General features: G+C 40.3%; 1 protein-coding gene across 6 annotated transcripts in view; it reads right to left on the reverse strand.

Moving 5' to 3' along the window:
* The window catches only part of cacna1ia (calcium voltage-gated channel subunit alpha1 Ia), a 163182-nt gene that overhangs the window by 63238 nt on the left and 82600 nt on the right, over positions 1-17344 (reverse strand). For all 6 annotated transcript variants that reach the window (XM_086186136.1, XM_086186134.1, XM_086186133.1 and 3 more), the window contains exons 3-4: positions 10088-10199; positions 3088-3221 (exon numbers count right to left, since the gene is read on the reverse strand). In XM_086186136.1, the coding sequence (XP_086042262.1) occupies positions 3088-3221; positions 10088-10199 (246 nt within the window). The remainder of the gene's footprint in view (positions 1-3087; positions 3222-10087; positions 10200-17344) is intronic.

A 17344-nucleotide genomic window follows, 5' to 3' on the forward strand; every position in this document is an offset into this window, starting at 1 on the left:
ACTACACGCACAACACCCACAAAATAAACCATTCACAATTGCATGAATTAGTGATCCAATTCCATCTGGAGCAAAAACAGAGCAACAAATAAAAGAAAGATCACAGATGTGCCTCTATGTGTGTGTGTGTGTGTGTGTGTGTGTGTGTAGAAGTGTCTCTTCCTGTACACATCAATCAGGCCGCTGTGTTTGGGAGGGTAATTAGTGGACTGCCGCAAGCCTCCTTTTTATGATTGTTCTCTATTTTTCGAATTCCTTTATTTTATTTTTTTGTTGCTCATAACGCCTTCATCTCATTCATGCTTTCATGTGACTAGCGTGTATATGTGTGTGTATGTGTGTGTTTGTGTGTATGTGCATATTTATATTGATATTAAACAGCTTCAGGGGAAAACCGAGGGTCGACGTGGTGAGAAGAAGCACCATTAACGTGAGGAGAAAAAAAAAACAAGAAAATGAGCCTTAAATCAAGACTCATCAAAGCTGCAGTGACTTAACTGTCAAATTAACAACACGCTTTCTTCCACGTTGAACTTCCCTTCAACTAAGACGCTTTCCTACATCATCCCAATATATAAAGCTTTCTTGTATTTGACAGTTAAAAAGCAGAAGAATTCAAAACCCTGTTGATCTTTTGGGAAAGTAGTAAAGATTGTGATCTCTGCAATGAGGATGTCAATTCCTTGTGTCTGTAAAGATGCAGACAGTTTTAACCAGGTGGAGCTGCTCCGTCGTGTTAATAACATATTCAACAGTATGAGAAAATCATTTCTTGAAACCAGAAAAGGTCATGACTCATCGCCAGATCAAGAAGCTCTGGGGATGTAAGCGAGAAGACGTGCTGTTTTGTATTTTTTGTTATTATTGCAGATTGACAGGCTAAAATATACAGCATGAAAAGTCCAATAAAATAAACAAACTCAAGGAGGACATGGAACATAAGCATGAAATCCTCTTTAGAGGCTGTCTGGAAGAGAGCCTTGTGTGTTTAGGGGTCTGAACCGGGGATGACAAGGCAAGATGCTCATTTGAGCATTGAAAGAGAAAAGAAAAGAAGTGCAGTGAGGGGGGGGGGTGAGAGAGAGCGAGGTGGTGCCCGTGGGTAACAGACATAGAGCTCATAGCAGACTGTCGGCTGTGATTTGGCCTTGCACGGCTGGCACTGCCCTCTGCAATTAGCCTCGACGCTAATCTAATGGAAGCTGCCAAGAGGAAAGGAAGACTGAGGCGGTCACACAAATACAGACACATGCATACACATATTAAAGAAACTCAAAAAGGCATGGACTGACCCACCCCACACACACCCACACACACAAACAAACTATAGCCATCCACTGGGGATAAACTAATTCAACTCAAATGAAGATGAATGTCCCTCCACCTACCCCAGTAAGTCTGTTACTCTACCTCTATTTGTCTGCTATTATACCACCACTCTCCTCCCAATCTTTTTCACTCACCCCCCACACATACACCCTCCCAACCCCGCAACACACACACACACACACACACACACACACACACACACACACACACACACACACACACACACACACACACACACACACGGGTAATGAAGGAAAAACCAACATAAAAGCATCTTCTTTAGCTGTTGGGCCACTAGAAGCTGCTTGAACTGCTTGGTAAATTCTGGAAGTCTACTAGAGTGATGAAGAAACTCATTTGATTTTGATGATGATGAGCATGATGATGATGATGATGATGATGTAGAACAATGCCAGCCTATGATTCCCATGGCTCTTTAACCAGCTAGAGATCTATGGTCTTTCTAGATGCGGTGGCACTGAAATGTATAAACACATACAACTAAAAGGAGCTCAAAAAATACACAAAAAAGAAGGGCAAAATAGATACAAACAAAAGGAAAAAGTACAAAAACTAAAACTTGTCGTTCCAGAGGGGTGTACTACAAAGCATGTTAGTCAGAGTCAGGCTTTCTGTGCATGAGCTGGTTCGGCAAAGCCCAAAGCCCTAGTCAGAGATAATGAGTATCATGACGGTGGTTACCAACTCTTCTCCAGAGTCTGTGTGTGTGTGTTTGTGTGTGTGTGTGTGTGTGTGTGTGTGTGTGCTCACATGAAAAAGGGTGTTTTATGTGTTATTTGACTCTGATCATACGCATGGTATATGATGGGTATTGCAATATGTTTGTAAAAAAAGAAAAAAAATTGATATTGTTAAAGTCATATCATATAATATTGATAAAATTATATCAATTTGACATTTAAATTTGATTATTTTTATTAGCCATTTCCACTTATAATTTGAGCACCACACAAACTTGATGAAGCTCCAGCCATTAAAAGGTAAAGAGATCTATCCAGATAATTTAGATCAATTAATTTAATTTAATTTAGTTCAATTAAAAGATGCGAATACAGGTGTTTTCACTCATCATGAATAGATACTGAAAAAAACTCACAAAATTTATGAGCAAGAGTGTGTTTTTTCTGTAAAGGTGCTATGGATGGTTCAACATTCTCATTTCATTCTTTTTCTACCTACCCTTCTAAACATTTCAATATCTAAACATAATCCAAAACATTTGTGCCATCACATATGTAGAATCGGACCATGTGTTTATTAAGGTGGAAGGGTCCTATCATCTTTTAGAGCGTGTTTTCAAGTATGCCTGTAGACTTGACCCATATTTTCAAGTACTCCTCATGTAGTTGTTGATCCAAATACTTTCTAATCAGCCAAAATTAACGAAGACTGGCATGCATGCCAGACTGTATGTCAAGATCAGTTGTGAGGGGGTTTTACTTTGATAATTGACCGGATGCTCTATGCCATTCCTGTCTTTTACTCCCAGTAACCTATTCACCTGTGGAAAAAAAAGAGACCACACGAAAAATACATCTGAAGCTGAAGCCGTCAGGTCACCGTGGGTGTCTCTGGGTTTAGCGTTCATATTCAAAAGGAACTTCAATGTTCATGATGGAATACGTTTAATCTTAAATTTTGTGGAGCTTTCACTGCTGGTCCAACAACAGTGTTTCCTATGGGATAACCCAGTCTATCAAATATAACAAATGCTGACATAACGACAAAGTTGCTTACCCAGCCATGACAATGAAGAAGTCCAGCCTGTTCCAGGTGTCTCCAAGATAACAACGTCGACCAAAGATTCCAAGAGCCACCATCTTTACCACCATCTCCAATGCAAAGAAGATGTAGATGAATGCATCAAAGGCCTAGAAGAAAAGAAAGGGTGGAAAGTGACACATTGGCTTTGAGAGACCGTCAACAATACTAACAACATCTGACAACACTGATCTCTCCATATTGATAGAAACAAGTGGGTCAGTATCTCGGGCTCAGCTCTGAATTGGTACTCATCCTACTGCATGAATAGAAAGATTAAGGCAACCATTAACAACTTGGCTTCCTTAACTGTTATTTGGTGTTCCACAAGGTTCAATTCTTGGTCCAATTCATTTTAAATTTTACATGTTACCTCTTTGTTGGCCAATTCAGCTACATCACACATCACTATTATATGGATGATACTAAGGTCTATTTTTCAAATCGAGCCCAGTGTGCTGCAATTAAAGAATGGTCATGCCTGCCATGTTGAACCATTTAAATATGGAAAACAAACAAACAAAATTCTATTTGACATTTTGCATTTTACGCTGAATAAGCAGTCTGAATTTGGCAGTGAAAATACACTGTTTGGAAGGCAAAGAAAGTGGAGGATTAAAGTGGCTAACTTCTTTGACACTTATTTAGCACAAGAAAGAGCAAGACACCATGAATCCTCATTGTCAAAGTCGTAAACTGCAACTGGGGCAGGCGATGGCAGGAAACAAGGATAAACGTCACTGTGGCCTTCCCCACATGAAATCATTGAGTTTATTTGATTGATACGTGGGGTTATTTGGGGTTACTAAAGTCTTAACAGTACAACATGAGGACATGAAGAAAACATGATAAAAAGTAAGGCTGTGGTGTAAAAAGTGAACTGTCACTTTTTGGTCCTGGCTTTTCTCTTCGAACATCCCTATAATAGCCCATGACCTTCCTTTTTCAACCTTGCCGAGGCCATTTTAACACTTTTTATATGGCGAGTTCACACTCCACAGCAGTCATGCTAAAACTCAGAGGACCTGTCAAATTAGTTATTTTAAACCATCTGCCCTTTTAAAGACCACAGTTTATGATCTAACAGCACGCTAAGGGATTGATATGCGAAACTCAAGAAGGATGTGCTCTCAATGTGTGTGTGTGTGTGTGTGTGTGTGTGTATGAAAGAGCTGGTGGCCATTACTTCAGCCGAGTCTGCCATCAACACTGATGGCTTAAAAGAGCTAAATGATGTGTGAGCATCATTCAGAAACATGTAGTGCTTTGTGTGAACAAACCCACGCCGCAGTACACAAGTGAGGAGGGAGCTAAGACTTGAACTAGAAAAAGACAGAGGGAAATCCAGGTCAATGAAGAATAAAGAGACAGTAAGAGACCAAGTATGCCAGAGATTGATTCTATCTGTTGCTGTCCCCAAGGCTATTTATAGCCGGCATAAGTAGCACAACGTCATTTGTAGCCTTAGATATAGGTATTTGGTCTGTCATCATCTTGGCAGTAACTTAAAGTCTTAATATAATTTAAGCCAGATTTTCATAAAAAATAATCACCATGCAGTTGCTATGAAAGAGTAATTTTACCATTTTTTGCATCAGGCATGTTTATTTGTTTTGTAAATGTGGGTATTTTAACACAGGGGTCTATGAGGATTGAACAGCGTTTGGAGTCGAGTAGCCAGTTGAGGTACTGCAGTTTTTTTGTCAGTCTTTGAGCTTCCCGCTTGCATACAACCCCATTTGTTTCCACCTGGCAATTCTAAAAGCAGTGAAGTAAAAAGTTGTTGAAGGCATATAATTTTACTAGACCAGTGACAGAAAAATGGTCGAGAGAATGAATGTGCTAATCAACAAAGGTACACTGCAGGAATTAATTGGACATGCGTGGGAGCCTGTAGGGTCCAAGGACACGGCAAGAATTGGGGTTTTTGATGATGACAGGGGTTTTAATTCTGCACCAACGGTGTGTGACACCCATTTAGAAACATTCCACATGTGAAATAATGTCATTTAATCTCAAAATAATATATTACTAAAATGCTGGTTTTGCTGTCCAAAGGTGAAATGAACACTGGCTAAAATCAAAAGAAAAAAAAAAAATCCAATCTGGTTAAAGTCCCAGGCCAAGAGCAAATTCTTCATACATTAAGAACTGAGTCTAAGTGTGGTGGAAGCAGCGTAGAGAATTACAAATCTTTTGAGATACAACAATTTATAACGGTCGATAAATGTGGATGGACAACTTTGTTTATGAGTGCAGCTCAGGAAAGATAAACCACGTCACACATAAAAGAAAAACAAGACAAGCTAATCTTGTCCCTCAGCCAAGCTTCAGATACAATTCTAGACTAATGAAGAGAGAGAGGAATGAGGGAATACTGAATTAAACTGTTGATTCTCTGGGCCTACTGGGCCATTTGAATCTCTCAGGAAATAACAGCCATAGTGGCACGGATCAACTCACATGTGGCAACGGAGGTGCTTTATTATCTTGTTCAGGTTTCAGGCAGAAGTTAAATGAAAACTCGACAGTCAACAATAACCCACAGCTTGCTGCGAGACACCGATACGTGGAAGATTTGGGCAAGCGGGAGTAATAATGCTTCAACTGGAGGAGAGAGAATTGTTTCACTCAGCACTGATAAACAACTGCAGTATGGTGTTTGGAGCTATAAACCACATTGAAGAGATAAGCGGTGTGTGATATTTTAAAGATTTATTCATATTGCAGAGTTAGCAGTAGCACTGCGTAGACACAGATCTATTTTCTTTTTGTACAAGTGTGAACAAAGTCTGCCCCGTTTATTATTTTACAAGGATCAAGATTTCTTTCAGAGGCCATACGATGCAGATTTTCAGGTTCGTACTTTTATTGAAGGTGGGTGGGTGGGGGTTTTAGTTTGTGAGCGTTTAATATTTGCTGTTTTGGGATTGGACGTGATTAAAATTTGTTATTTCGATGAGGGAAATTATTCTTGACTAAAGAGAGATTTAGCTGACTAATCAATATACCAGTTATACAATGTCTGTAATTTTTATGTTTTCTTTAGTCCGGCCTGTCCAGCTGAACATTTTTGTTTAGTAATAAACAAAAGTACTTTTGAAGACACATTTGCATCAAAGAAGCATTTAGTCCACTTCTCAAGAGAACCAAAGGAACATAATCCCTATAAAGGAACACTTTCAAGAATGAAAAAAAGTTTGATTTATTGCAATTATCAACGGACAATCATGTGATGATGCGAAGATCAGCCAAATCATCAAGACTGACGGATCTAATATTGAGTAGAGCAGGACAGCCCTGCAACAGATGGATCTCCCCCTTCATTCCAATGTGCCCCTTTTTACTGCATCTGTTGGAGAGAGCAGTTGATTTATTTAAATGGGCAGTTTGAAGGTGCTGCTGAACTATGCAGGATTTCACTGAAAGCTGTATCTAATATGGTTTTCATCCCGTTCATGATTTGACGTGGAAACATTAGGAACCGTTCCTAGTAGAAGCCAGTACCATAAACTACAACCTCCAAAATGATTCGATAACATGTCTGCTCCCTCCTCATGTTTGGGGCTGTTGTATAACACTCCAAATGAAACCTGTCCGTGGTACTGACGATTTGGCTGATCGGTGTACACGCACATGCACACACACACTCACACACCTAAGTGAGGCAATTGAAGCCATATAAGCACTACATACATGCTCATTCATTCTCATTCATACAACACAAGCCAGGCAGGCTTCGGGGCAGGCAGCACGCACTGAGGAAGGATGAGAGGATCAGTCTCACATGTTGTTTAAATGATGTTTTGATAAATAATGCAGTCTGCATGCTTCACATGTAATACGACATCGGCTGCAGCACCGGGATCCCTGTCAGGCTGCGCTCTGAGTGAAAGGGGGAATGAATTCATCTAAGTTATTTGTCGAAGCCGCCGGCACCTTCTTCAGTCAGCCTATCAGGTTAAATCGTCAACATGATTTGTAAAGAGGGCGTCGAGTGACGTGCCCTTTCATGATCTGAAATAAGAGCCGGTGTGGAAGCTACTTCATCTGCTGTCATTGCGGAGCTTATTTGGCAGCAGGAGAGGATGCGGTATGTAGGTCATTAGGATTGTGATGCCGGGCTATACTTTTAGAGAAAGAATAAACGCATGTGAATGAGTGACAGCTAAGATTAATCGACGTAAATATCCAAAGGAACAAATAAGGAAAATTGTTAATTTCACACTGAGAGACAAATAGGACAGGGAAAGGATTACGAGTCATCCTACAAGAGTGAGTGGTGGAACATTTGAAGCTCTATTAAAAAGCTTGAGCAGGTACTGATTGGAGGGAATAATGAGTCTTGTCCCAGCCACATCCGTTTTAGGTTGAATAACAGCTTTCTTTTTGTGAGAGATGACTATGCAAATACAGAGAGCAGTCTAAATAGGCCAGAGAGGACTCCTCCTCCTCCTCCTCCTCCTCCTCACCAACAATATTCATCCTCAACCACAGCTTCTCACAGGAAGCTTAAAGAGATTTTTTTCAGATTTATTAAAGTGGGGTTAGCCAGTGAGGTAGCCATACACAACACGACATTAGTTTTGATGCAGTGTCAGAATTCTAGATATTCAGTTTTCTTACATTTGCTAACTTCGCTCAATCGCAATATCCGTTTTAAACTGGAGTTTTTCTGTAAGACTTCCAACATTTGCTGAAAAATGTGACATGGCTACCCTGGGAGTGTATTGGGACCCTCCTTTTTCCCAGTAAGCCCTGATAATTAATATTAAAACGGGAAATCAGTTCTCCTTTGTTCTATAAAGATAAATTGGATGTCTTCTGAATCAGGGTATATCTCTGTATTTATCTGTTCATATTCTACAATTGTTAAACAAATAACATCTATGTAGAGCATAAAAACACGATTATGGCTTTTTTTTTTGTTTGACTTGTACAAAGAACAACGACATGTTCTGATTATACAGGAATTAGGTAGGTTGTTTTTTTTTGTTTTGTTTTTTGGACCAAACCTTCCGAGAGTCATTGTGTCATTTAAAGAGAAAATAATCCATCCATCGTCATCTTCCGCTTATTCCTACACATTAAGGGTCGCGGGGGGGCTGGAGCCTATCCCAGCGTCAATGGGTGAGAGGCGGGGTTCACCCTGGACGGGTCGCCAGTCCATCACAGGGCCAACACATAGAGACAGACAACCATTCACACTCACATTCATACCTACGGTCAATTTAGAGTATCAATCAGCCTCGTCCCCAATTGCATGTTTTTGGACTGTGGGAGGAAGCTGGAGTACCAGAGAGAACCCACGCAGACACGGGGAGAACATGGAGACTCACACAGAAAGATCCCGTGCCCGAGCCGGGACTCGAACCCGGAACCTTCATGCTGTGAGGCCACAGTGCTAACCACTGCACCACCGTGCAGCCCAAGAGAAAATAATATCAATCTTATTTCTAAAATCCTAAACTATTGCTTTATTTTTCTACTGCACGGACTGAATCCAACCTCAATAAATCCCAGTCCAACCCAAGCATGGGGATAAATGAACTTTAACATAAATGTTGTCTTGGGACTGTTTCTCTTCCTACCAACCTTTACTGTTTCACTAAGGGACAGAAAAGTATAAGAAGGCCACCTTATACTATCTGTCAGCAAAATCCCTCCCGTTACCATTAGCAACCACCAGAACAGGACCCCTCACACTACCTGGGGAGACAATATGCTTGTTAGGGAGACAAAAGATGGAGGAAGGGAGAGAGCTAGGATATAGATGGAACCGAGGTAGGAAGAGGAAGATGAATCGAACAGCAGCACAGCAACTCAGCTTCTTTGAAATATTCCCGTTATAGAAAGAAAACGGTATAAATGACGTAAGTGTGTGTATGTGTGAGAGTTTATAATGATATATTATTATCTACCCAATCCATTTAATAGTTACCAGAATAGCAATCAGATGACTATAGACAATTATAGATGAGGCGGATCTCAGTCCTGCAGATTCACAAAGATGATCTGCATAACACGCACACGCACACACATTACACACCTAACCAAAGACAAATATTTAAGAAAATAAAAGCAGATACTGGTCTTTTTTCAAATTTGGTCCAATTGTTGACATTATGATCGGCACAGCAAATCAAGGTTAGTTTCTGCATTTTTGCTCCTTTTTGTTGTTGATGCTGATGCAGCAACAAACAAAATTCAGATTCAACGTGTTTTTATATGTTTTTTAACATGAAAAATATGCAAATACAATATAAACTTGTTTTTGTAGAGTTGATATCAGCATCTGTGTGCTGTCGGCCAAATCAGTTGTAAAATATCGGCATATCTGATATCGGCCACAAAAATCCAATATCATGCATCCTTAGAGAAAATTACGATTGTGCCCTTATATTAGAATAGAAAATTATAAGAATAAATGATTTATTTTGACAAATGTACATGGATCCATAGTCTTCCTCATATCTTGAGAATGAGGTGCACCATCTCTCATTATTACATATTAGACGGTAGATGTGATGATTTATATAATAATCCCAGTACAGATTTATGGATTAAGCTGCACAGTACAGCAGTAAATGTCTGGATTACACAGTTCTCTTTAGAAGTTGAAGCTTTGTGAATTGTTTGTATCCACAACCGAAAATGTAACTGCTGTTATTTGTTTACACGTATTTACGTTTACACACAAGTGTAGTCTCGTCACAACATGACAAATATCACAAGACTTTATTAAAACAAATCATGCCCCAATTCCCTGTACAGAGAGAAGGAGAAAATTTAAACCAACCAGGAGGGAGAAATTCTAGCTGTAGTGTGTGTGACTGCATCACACTGCTTCTTGTCAAATAATTGATTTTTGTTGTTCTGTGTCTTCGTTGCCGTGCTGGCATGTTGTATGTACACACACACACACACACACACACACACACACACACACACACCCCGAATCAGATGTCCACCTTACCTTCAGTATCTGGCAGCGGTCCGAGGTGCAGCCGATGTTCTCGCAGGGTTGGTACATGCCCAGTGTCACACAGTTGAGGAGGATCACCATGATGCTAATCCTCTCGAACCACGTACTAACAGGACTGAGGTCAAGGAGCATTACAACTGAGGAGAAATGAACAGCTGTACACAACCTGCATGCCTCAAACATCCCTGCAGTAGGTGCGCTGAGTCGGTAAACTCGTTCGTAACCAAACAAACCAACTAAATGTTACGGGTTTATTAGAAATCAGTGTTCAAAACAAATGCTAACACCATTTTTGGTCTCGTTACCATCCTTTCACAAGAGATATATGGTGAATTTTAAACACCTCCTTGTGCATGAATTCACACGCTCATACGTGAGAGGAGAGAGTCGCCCGATGGTGAGTGAGAGACGTCACACGTATTTGAAGTCAAGGTTTTGTTTTTCTATGCCACCCCACGTATATGTAGTTTCACATGTCAGCAATTTTTATTCATACATTTGATCCGTCCAGGAAAAGGACACAGGAGTGGCTGATAACTCAGCAGACTCACCCTCATATTTGCAACGCTGTGTAATGTATGTTTGACAAAGTTAATGCAAAGCGTCATCATGTCATCAATTTGTGTCGCACTTTCACAAGGACCCAGAATCTCTCTTCTCAACGCTAAATATTTGGCATTGACCTTTGACCCTCTGCAGCAACTTTAAACGATGCTGGCGCTGTGGCTGTAAAACAAGGTAAGATATAACAGCTCATATATTTGCCTCCAAAAAAAAAAGGCGATTTTACATTAAACTGTGACTTGAGTTAGAGGTACAAGGCTTGCGAACGGGATCGAGGCAACACTTGCCAAAAATCATTCTCTTTAAAAATTATTTTTTTCCTCTTGCGTTGAAGAAGACAAACACACACACAAATGGAGGTAAATGCTGACGAAAGTCCAGCATGTGAAGGCATGAAGAGGGCTGAGAGGTCCCACAGCTGGCAGCCTGCTAGTCAACAGTGCATCACTTACAATGACGTGGAGATGCTGGAATTTTTTTTGTTTTCCCCTCTTCGCAAGGTTTGCCAAGACACCGGCACCTTTTTTATGATATTTATCTAAAATGATAAAAGATGCAGCGTGTACTCTGTTGTGAACAAATCTGCCAAGCTAATTAAAGATGTTGCTTAAGCTGTTGTTTTCCAAGCATATTCAACAATGTGTTTGATTTACAATCTGGCACCATCACTTGCAGCTCTCGTCTCATCTTAAGAAGCCACCTTAAAAAAAACACACACACACAAAAAAACAGCTGAAGGCTCCATCACTCCTGCGCCGCATCTGCTCGTGCCCATATTACACTGGCAATAGAGCAATGCTATGAAAGCCACCTGGAAAGTCTGAAATTAACAGTTAATTTTACATATAATTTTACATTTTATGACTTTTTCCTTAAACAGAATGAACTCTTACTTGAATGAGGTTTAAAATCGTCTCATGGATGATTCGTCTGCACGCAAACACAACCCGGAATTTTCATGAACAGAAAAGGGAGGAAGTGGTACGACCCACGCGGGTAACATTGCAGGGAGTAAGTGCAATAAAAGAATAGGAGTAATTTATTTGTTAAAAGTAGAGAATTTTTTGTTTTTGTTTGCGTGGGTGAATTGAGAGATGTTTGTGTGAACATCTGCCACAAAACTCTGTGCGCAAAACAACAACAAAAATCCTGCTGAAAGACACTGGAGAGTGTTTTTATTACAACTGAAGAAGCAAAATTGACCGCATGATCCATGAAGATCTTCTAGAGAACACGTGTGACATGACAACGTGGCCCACCGCATATATAAAAGCGTGGGAGCTACAAAGGGCCGCTTAAAAAAAAAAAGAGTAAATACTGTTTCAAAATGATACAAATGAATATCAAGGGGATATACAGACGGTACGGCAAAGCAACACGATGTGTCGTGTTTTTTTGTCACAGTACAGATTCGGTACACACTCCCATCTATCTACTACGCATTTAATACACAACCTTTCATTCCTGCAAGAGTGTAATAGAGCAAACTGATGGACTATTTTACTGCTCTGCAAAAAACAAAAAAAAAACAAAAAACCCCCAAACAAATGAAAAACACTTTGGGACGTGTACCTCAGCAGGCAATGAAAAATCATTCAGGCCTGCATGTGTGTGTCTAAGCGGGAGGGTGTATGCAACTCTCCCACAGTGCAACAACTAAAGAACCTGCCCTGCTGTTCTGAAGCAAGAACAGAGGCGTGTATTAATACGCAGAGAAAGGAGTGAGACAGTCGGAGAGAAGAGGAAAGAAAGTAAACAAACACGGATATACAAATGGCGTGGAAGAGGATATATTTAGGACTTAGATGCACACAAATGCCAGAAAAAAAAGACGCAAGAGCTTTTATTAATGATCTCTTATCAGGGCAGGCCAGGAGAACAATCCTCACCTTCAACCCACCAGTGTTAGCGGCATCACAAGCGTCCGCAGCGACGTGACTCAAGGTCTGAGCTGCTTCATCATATCGACCCCAAACCTCCCCACTCCCCTGGGAAAACCAGGCAGCAGGCAACTGACTCACACCCAGCTGGTTCCAGAGCGCTAACTGATGGCCGGTCATGTCACTCCCTAATCATGTTTGGAGGGGACTAACAGAGTCTGACAGCGGGAGAGAAAGGAAAGGGAATGAGGAGAAAGGACAGGTGGCTGTTATTGAGCTGCGTTAGTTAATTCAATTGTGCTTATCAAGCTCACTTTCACCTAAAAAAAACAAAAAAAACAAACCACAACCTTCTATCATGAGATCTTCCACGATTAACGGAGGAGGTTCGATACGAAGGCTCACAGCTTCACTCCATGATGTTCCCGGGATGTGGAGAGGGCCTGCTCTCTGTCTCCCCCCTCCTCCTCCTTCCGCTTCTCCATGTCTCTACCTATTTTCATGCCTGTCCCTCTGTGTCAATACAGATTTCATCAAACACTTTCTTCTCCTCTTTTCATCCTTTTTTTTCCCAGATTTGGTCCTTTCCAAGTTTATCAAGCCCTCTGTCTCCCTTTTTGACAAAATATTTCAGGATCGTCACTTCCGAGTCTTTTTGTCTTTCTTTCTGACTTTAGGTACAAAAAAAAAAACCCCAAACAAACTAAGGAACACTATTTTCCACACCTGTAGTCAGAAAACTTCTTCAGAAAAAGTTATTCTATATTCATCAAAATGCAAAAAAAAAGAAAGAAATAGAGGTCTATGGTGCAAGTGTAAAAGCAATTTATTACCTGAGTGCATTTCTTTTCTTTTTTTTATTGATACTCTGAAAACCTCCCGCTACATGCAGCAAAATAACCATTTTACAGTCGCAGCCTAAAAGAGCAAATTTATCATAATGCGCTATGGTAATGTAACCTTTTTCACCCTGTTATTGATCGTTTCAGTCATTTCTAGGGGCATATTAGTCGAGTTTCCATTGGCAAGATTTAACAGGCCTTTTAGAAAATAATCACAAGAAATCACAAGAAATTCATGCACATTTACATCCACTAATTCAACGTGAATAACGGTGCATCAAGACCATCCAGGAGAAAAGAGGGATTCCGCTTTGCTCTGCAGGCTGATGGGGGACATCTGAAGCTTCTCACTCATTTGATATTGTTTTCAACTCTGATCGGACCGACTGGAATTTGCAACAGTTTGTCAAAGCTTCATGGGAATATGGGATGACTGCGGAAACGGCGTCCTCTTCCTGGTTTGCTAGGTCAGAACCTATTTGGAAAAGCGGTTCCAATTGCATGTTTAACATATTAACCATGTGTACCCTTGACCTCTATGTATTTCTTGGTCTTGAATGTATGTATTTCTTACATATTTCTATTTTTACATTTCTGTTTTAGATATTTCTATTTTACCATTGATCTTTATTCTATATTTTCTGTTCTTGAAGAAGGGAAGCCCCTGCAACAAAAGTAATTCCTGCTGGGGAAAAAGGTATTATAAGTACTACACAGGTATTATAGTATTTCTGATTCTGATACCTTGATTACCAGTGAGTGAAACTCTACTTCTGCTTCTGTTTCAGTGATGAATAAATGATGATTACTCCACTAAGACTGAGCATGGAGACAAGTTGGCTGAATATTTAGATTTTAGCTTCCTATTCATGTAAATATTTAATGAATTAAATTATATTTCTGCATGATTCTTTCCTGCAAAATAGTAAAAAGGAGGCATGTATGTGTGTGTGTGTGTAGGCATGTGTATATAATCCATGCAAAATGCAGGAATGACTCAATTAAAATAGCAGCACGAAATCAACAGCTTTAAGTGTGTGTGTGTGTCTGCATGTGTATGTTCAGATCAGGATGACTCATGACTGAATGAGATCTCTTTTATTTACAACGAGGATTTTCAGCAGAGCTCCCCTCCTTAGTGCCTTCGTGTGTGTGTGTATGTGTGTGTGTGTGTGTTCCTGTTAAACCCTCAGGATCAGTCTCATTCAGTCTGAATCAGAATGACATGCAGCTTCTAATCGCAACACTGAAGCCTGCGCCTGTCTCTTCTTCCAATGAGAGCGCTGCATGATGGGACACACATTGGTGTGCGTGCACGCCCACACACACACACACACACACACACACACACACACACACACACACACGTGTGCACGCGCCCACACACACACACCCACCCACACACAGAGTCCAGCCTGTACATGTATCACTCCTCCCTCCTCAGCACGACAGGGACTGACAAATAATCACATACTCCCCCAGCACCATTTTTCTGCCCCATCTACCCAGGTGTGTCTTCAAATTCTTGAAAATATAGAGATGAGTGACTGTGTCAGCAGCTGTGACGAGGGTCCCAGCTGCTGGCCTCACTCTCCTGGGTGGTTGGTGGGTGGCAGTGGGTGGGGGGATGGTTGGGTGAAGTCCAGGTCAACCACTCCTCAAGCTGATAGAGAGCGTGTCAGCCTGGTGTCGCTGGCTGCTGTTGCCACAGGGCAGCACTGAGCCATAGTTTCTTTCCCTTGTATTCCTGTCGAGGGCCAGGTGTGTGTATGTGTGTGTGTGTGTGTGTGTGTGTGTGTGTGTGTATGTGCGCAATATTTGGCTTCTGCTGTTAGGTTTAAGTCAAGTCAGTTTTATTTGTCTGGCGCCAAATCACAACAAAAGTTATGTCATGACACTTGACAAGCAGAGCAGGTCCAGCACCAAACTCGAATGAATTTACACCCAACAATTCTCCATGAGCAAGCACATCCTCCAACAGCAGTGACGAGTTGGGGGGGAAAGAGAGCAGGATAGCTGGGCTACTTGGTTCAGGATTCTAGGTATAGCGTACTAGGTACAATATTTGGCTTCTGCTGTTAGGTTTAGCATGCTGGCTCCTTCATTTATGCTTTTAGGTGTAGCATGCTAGCTACCTCTCTTCTGCTGTTCAGTGTAGCATGCAAGCTACCTGGCTTTTGCTTTAATATTCATCTTTGCTCTGTCAAAATGTTGGCAGTCTTTAAGAGAAAATATGACACCGTTCGAATAGTGGGTGTAAAAAAAAAATTGAATTGGCTCCTAAATGTCAAAGAATCACAAGTTGGCCTTTTAAAACTACCAGGCTATAAAATATTTTATAACCTGAGTAAGTTGCAGCGCATTTAAGCAGATATGTGGCTATGATTAAGGTTGTGATCTAACACTGGAAAACATACACTCATTTTACCAACAAGCAAAGGGCAAGTGGGATCAGTCCACTTTTGTCATTCTCAGGGAATCTCTCTTATCTCCATTCTGCAAGTGTACTGAAAAAAATGGAAACACACCCCTGACTGTAGAGAGGAAGCAAACAAACTCTGACACAGCAACACAGGTTCTACTGGCTGGTGTGGCTTCTAGTTTGGTACTGAGAGAGTGATATGAAAAGGGTGGGGGTGTTTGTAGTTTGTATAAGTGATCTGACAATCATCTGACGAATGACCAGTTTTAGAGATGTCGGGACCTGCAGGCAGGCTGGAGGCCAACCCTCTCACCATCTACCAGGAGTTATTAAAACACGCTTCAGCAAAATAACTCAGCCACTATCCATCAGCAGCTACTTTGTGATTCTACTAGTGCATAATGTTGGCAACCATGTACAGTGTTATCACGTTCATCTGAGGGGAAAAGAAGACGAAAAAGCTTTGTAGGCCTTTCACATTTCTGACCAGCCGCAACCTTCCATGTATATATGCATGTATAGGTACGTGTGCATATGTATATATGCATGTATAGGTACGTGTGCATATGTATATATGCATGTATAGGTACGTGTGCATATGTATATATGCATGTATAGGTACGTGTGCATATGTATATATGCATGTATAGGTACGTGTGCATATGTATATATGCATGTATAGGTACGTGTGCATGTGTATATATGCATGTATAGGTACGTGTGCATGTGTATATATGCATGTATAGGTACGTGTGCATGTGTATATATGCATGTATAGGTACGTGTGCATGTGTATATATGCATGTATAGGTACGTGTGCATGTGTATATATGCATGTATAGGTACGTGTGCATGTGTATATATGCATGTATAGGTACGTGTGCATGTGTATATATGCATGTATAGGTAACGTGTGCATATGTATATATGCATGTATAGGTACGTGTGCATGTGTATATATGAATGTATAGGTACGTGTGCATGTGTATATATGCATGTATAGGTACGTGTGCATGTGTATATATGCATGTATAGGTACGTGTGCATGTGTATATATGCATGTATAGGTACGTGTGCATGTGTATATATGCATATATATGTACAGTATGTGTACATATGTATATATACATATATAGGTATGTGTGCATATGTGTGTGTATATATATATATATATATATATATATATATATACATATATACACACACACACATGTATAGGTATGTGTGCATATATATATATACATATATATGTATTTATACATATGTACACATACATATATATGTATTTATACATATGTACACATACATATATGTATTTATACATATGTACACATGCATATATATGTATTTATACATACATACACACACATACATATATGTATTTATACATGTATTTATACAAATGTACACATACATAAATATGTATTTATACATATGTAGATGACTTGCCGTATGAAAAGGTCGTGAAGGAGCTTGGTTGTCGTGGCCTTTGCCGGATGATGGAAAGTCACCAGCAAGTTGAAAACTTATGAAAACGTAC

Source organism: Aulostomus chinensis, chromosome 18, assembly GCF_037954235.1.
Source record: "Aulostomus chinensis isolate RoL2024-O1b breed Wild chromosome 18, RoL_Achi_v1.0, whole genome shotgun sequence".
Taxonomy (NCBI): domain Eukaryota; kingdom Metazoa; phylum Chordata; class Actinopteri; order Syngnathiformes; family Aulostomidae; genus Aulostomus; species Aulostomus chinensis.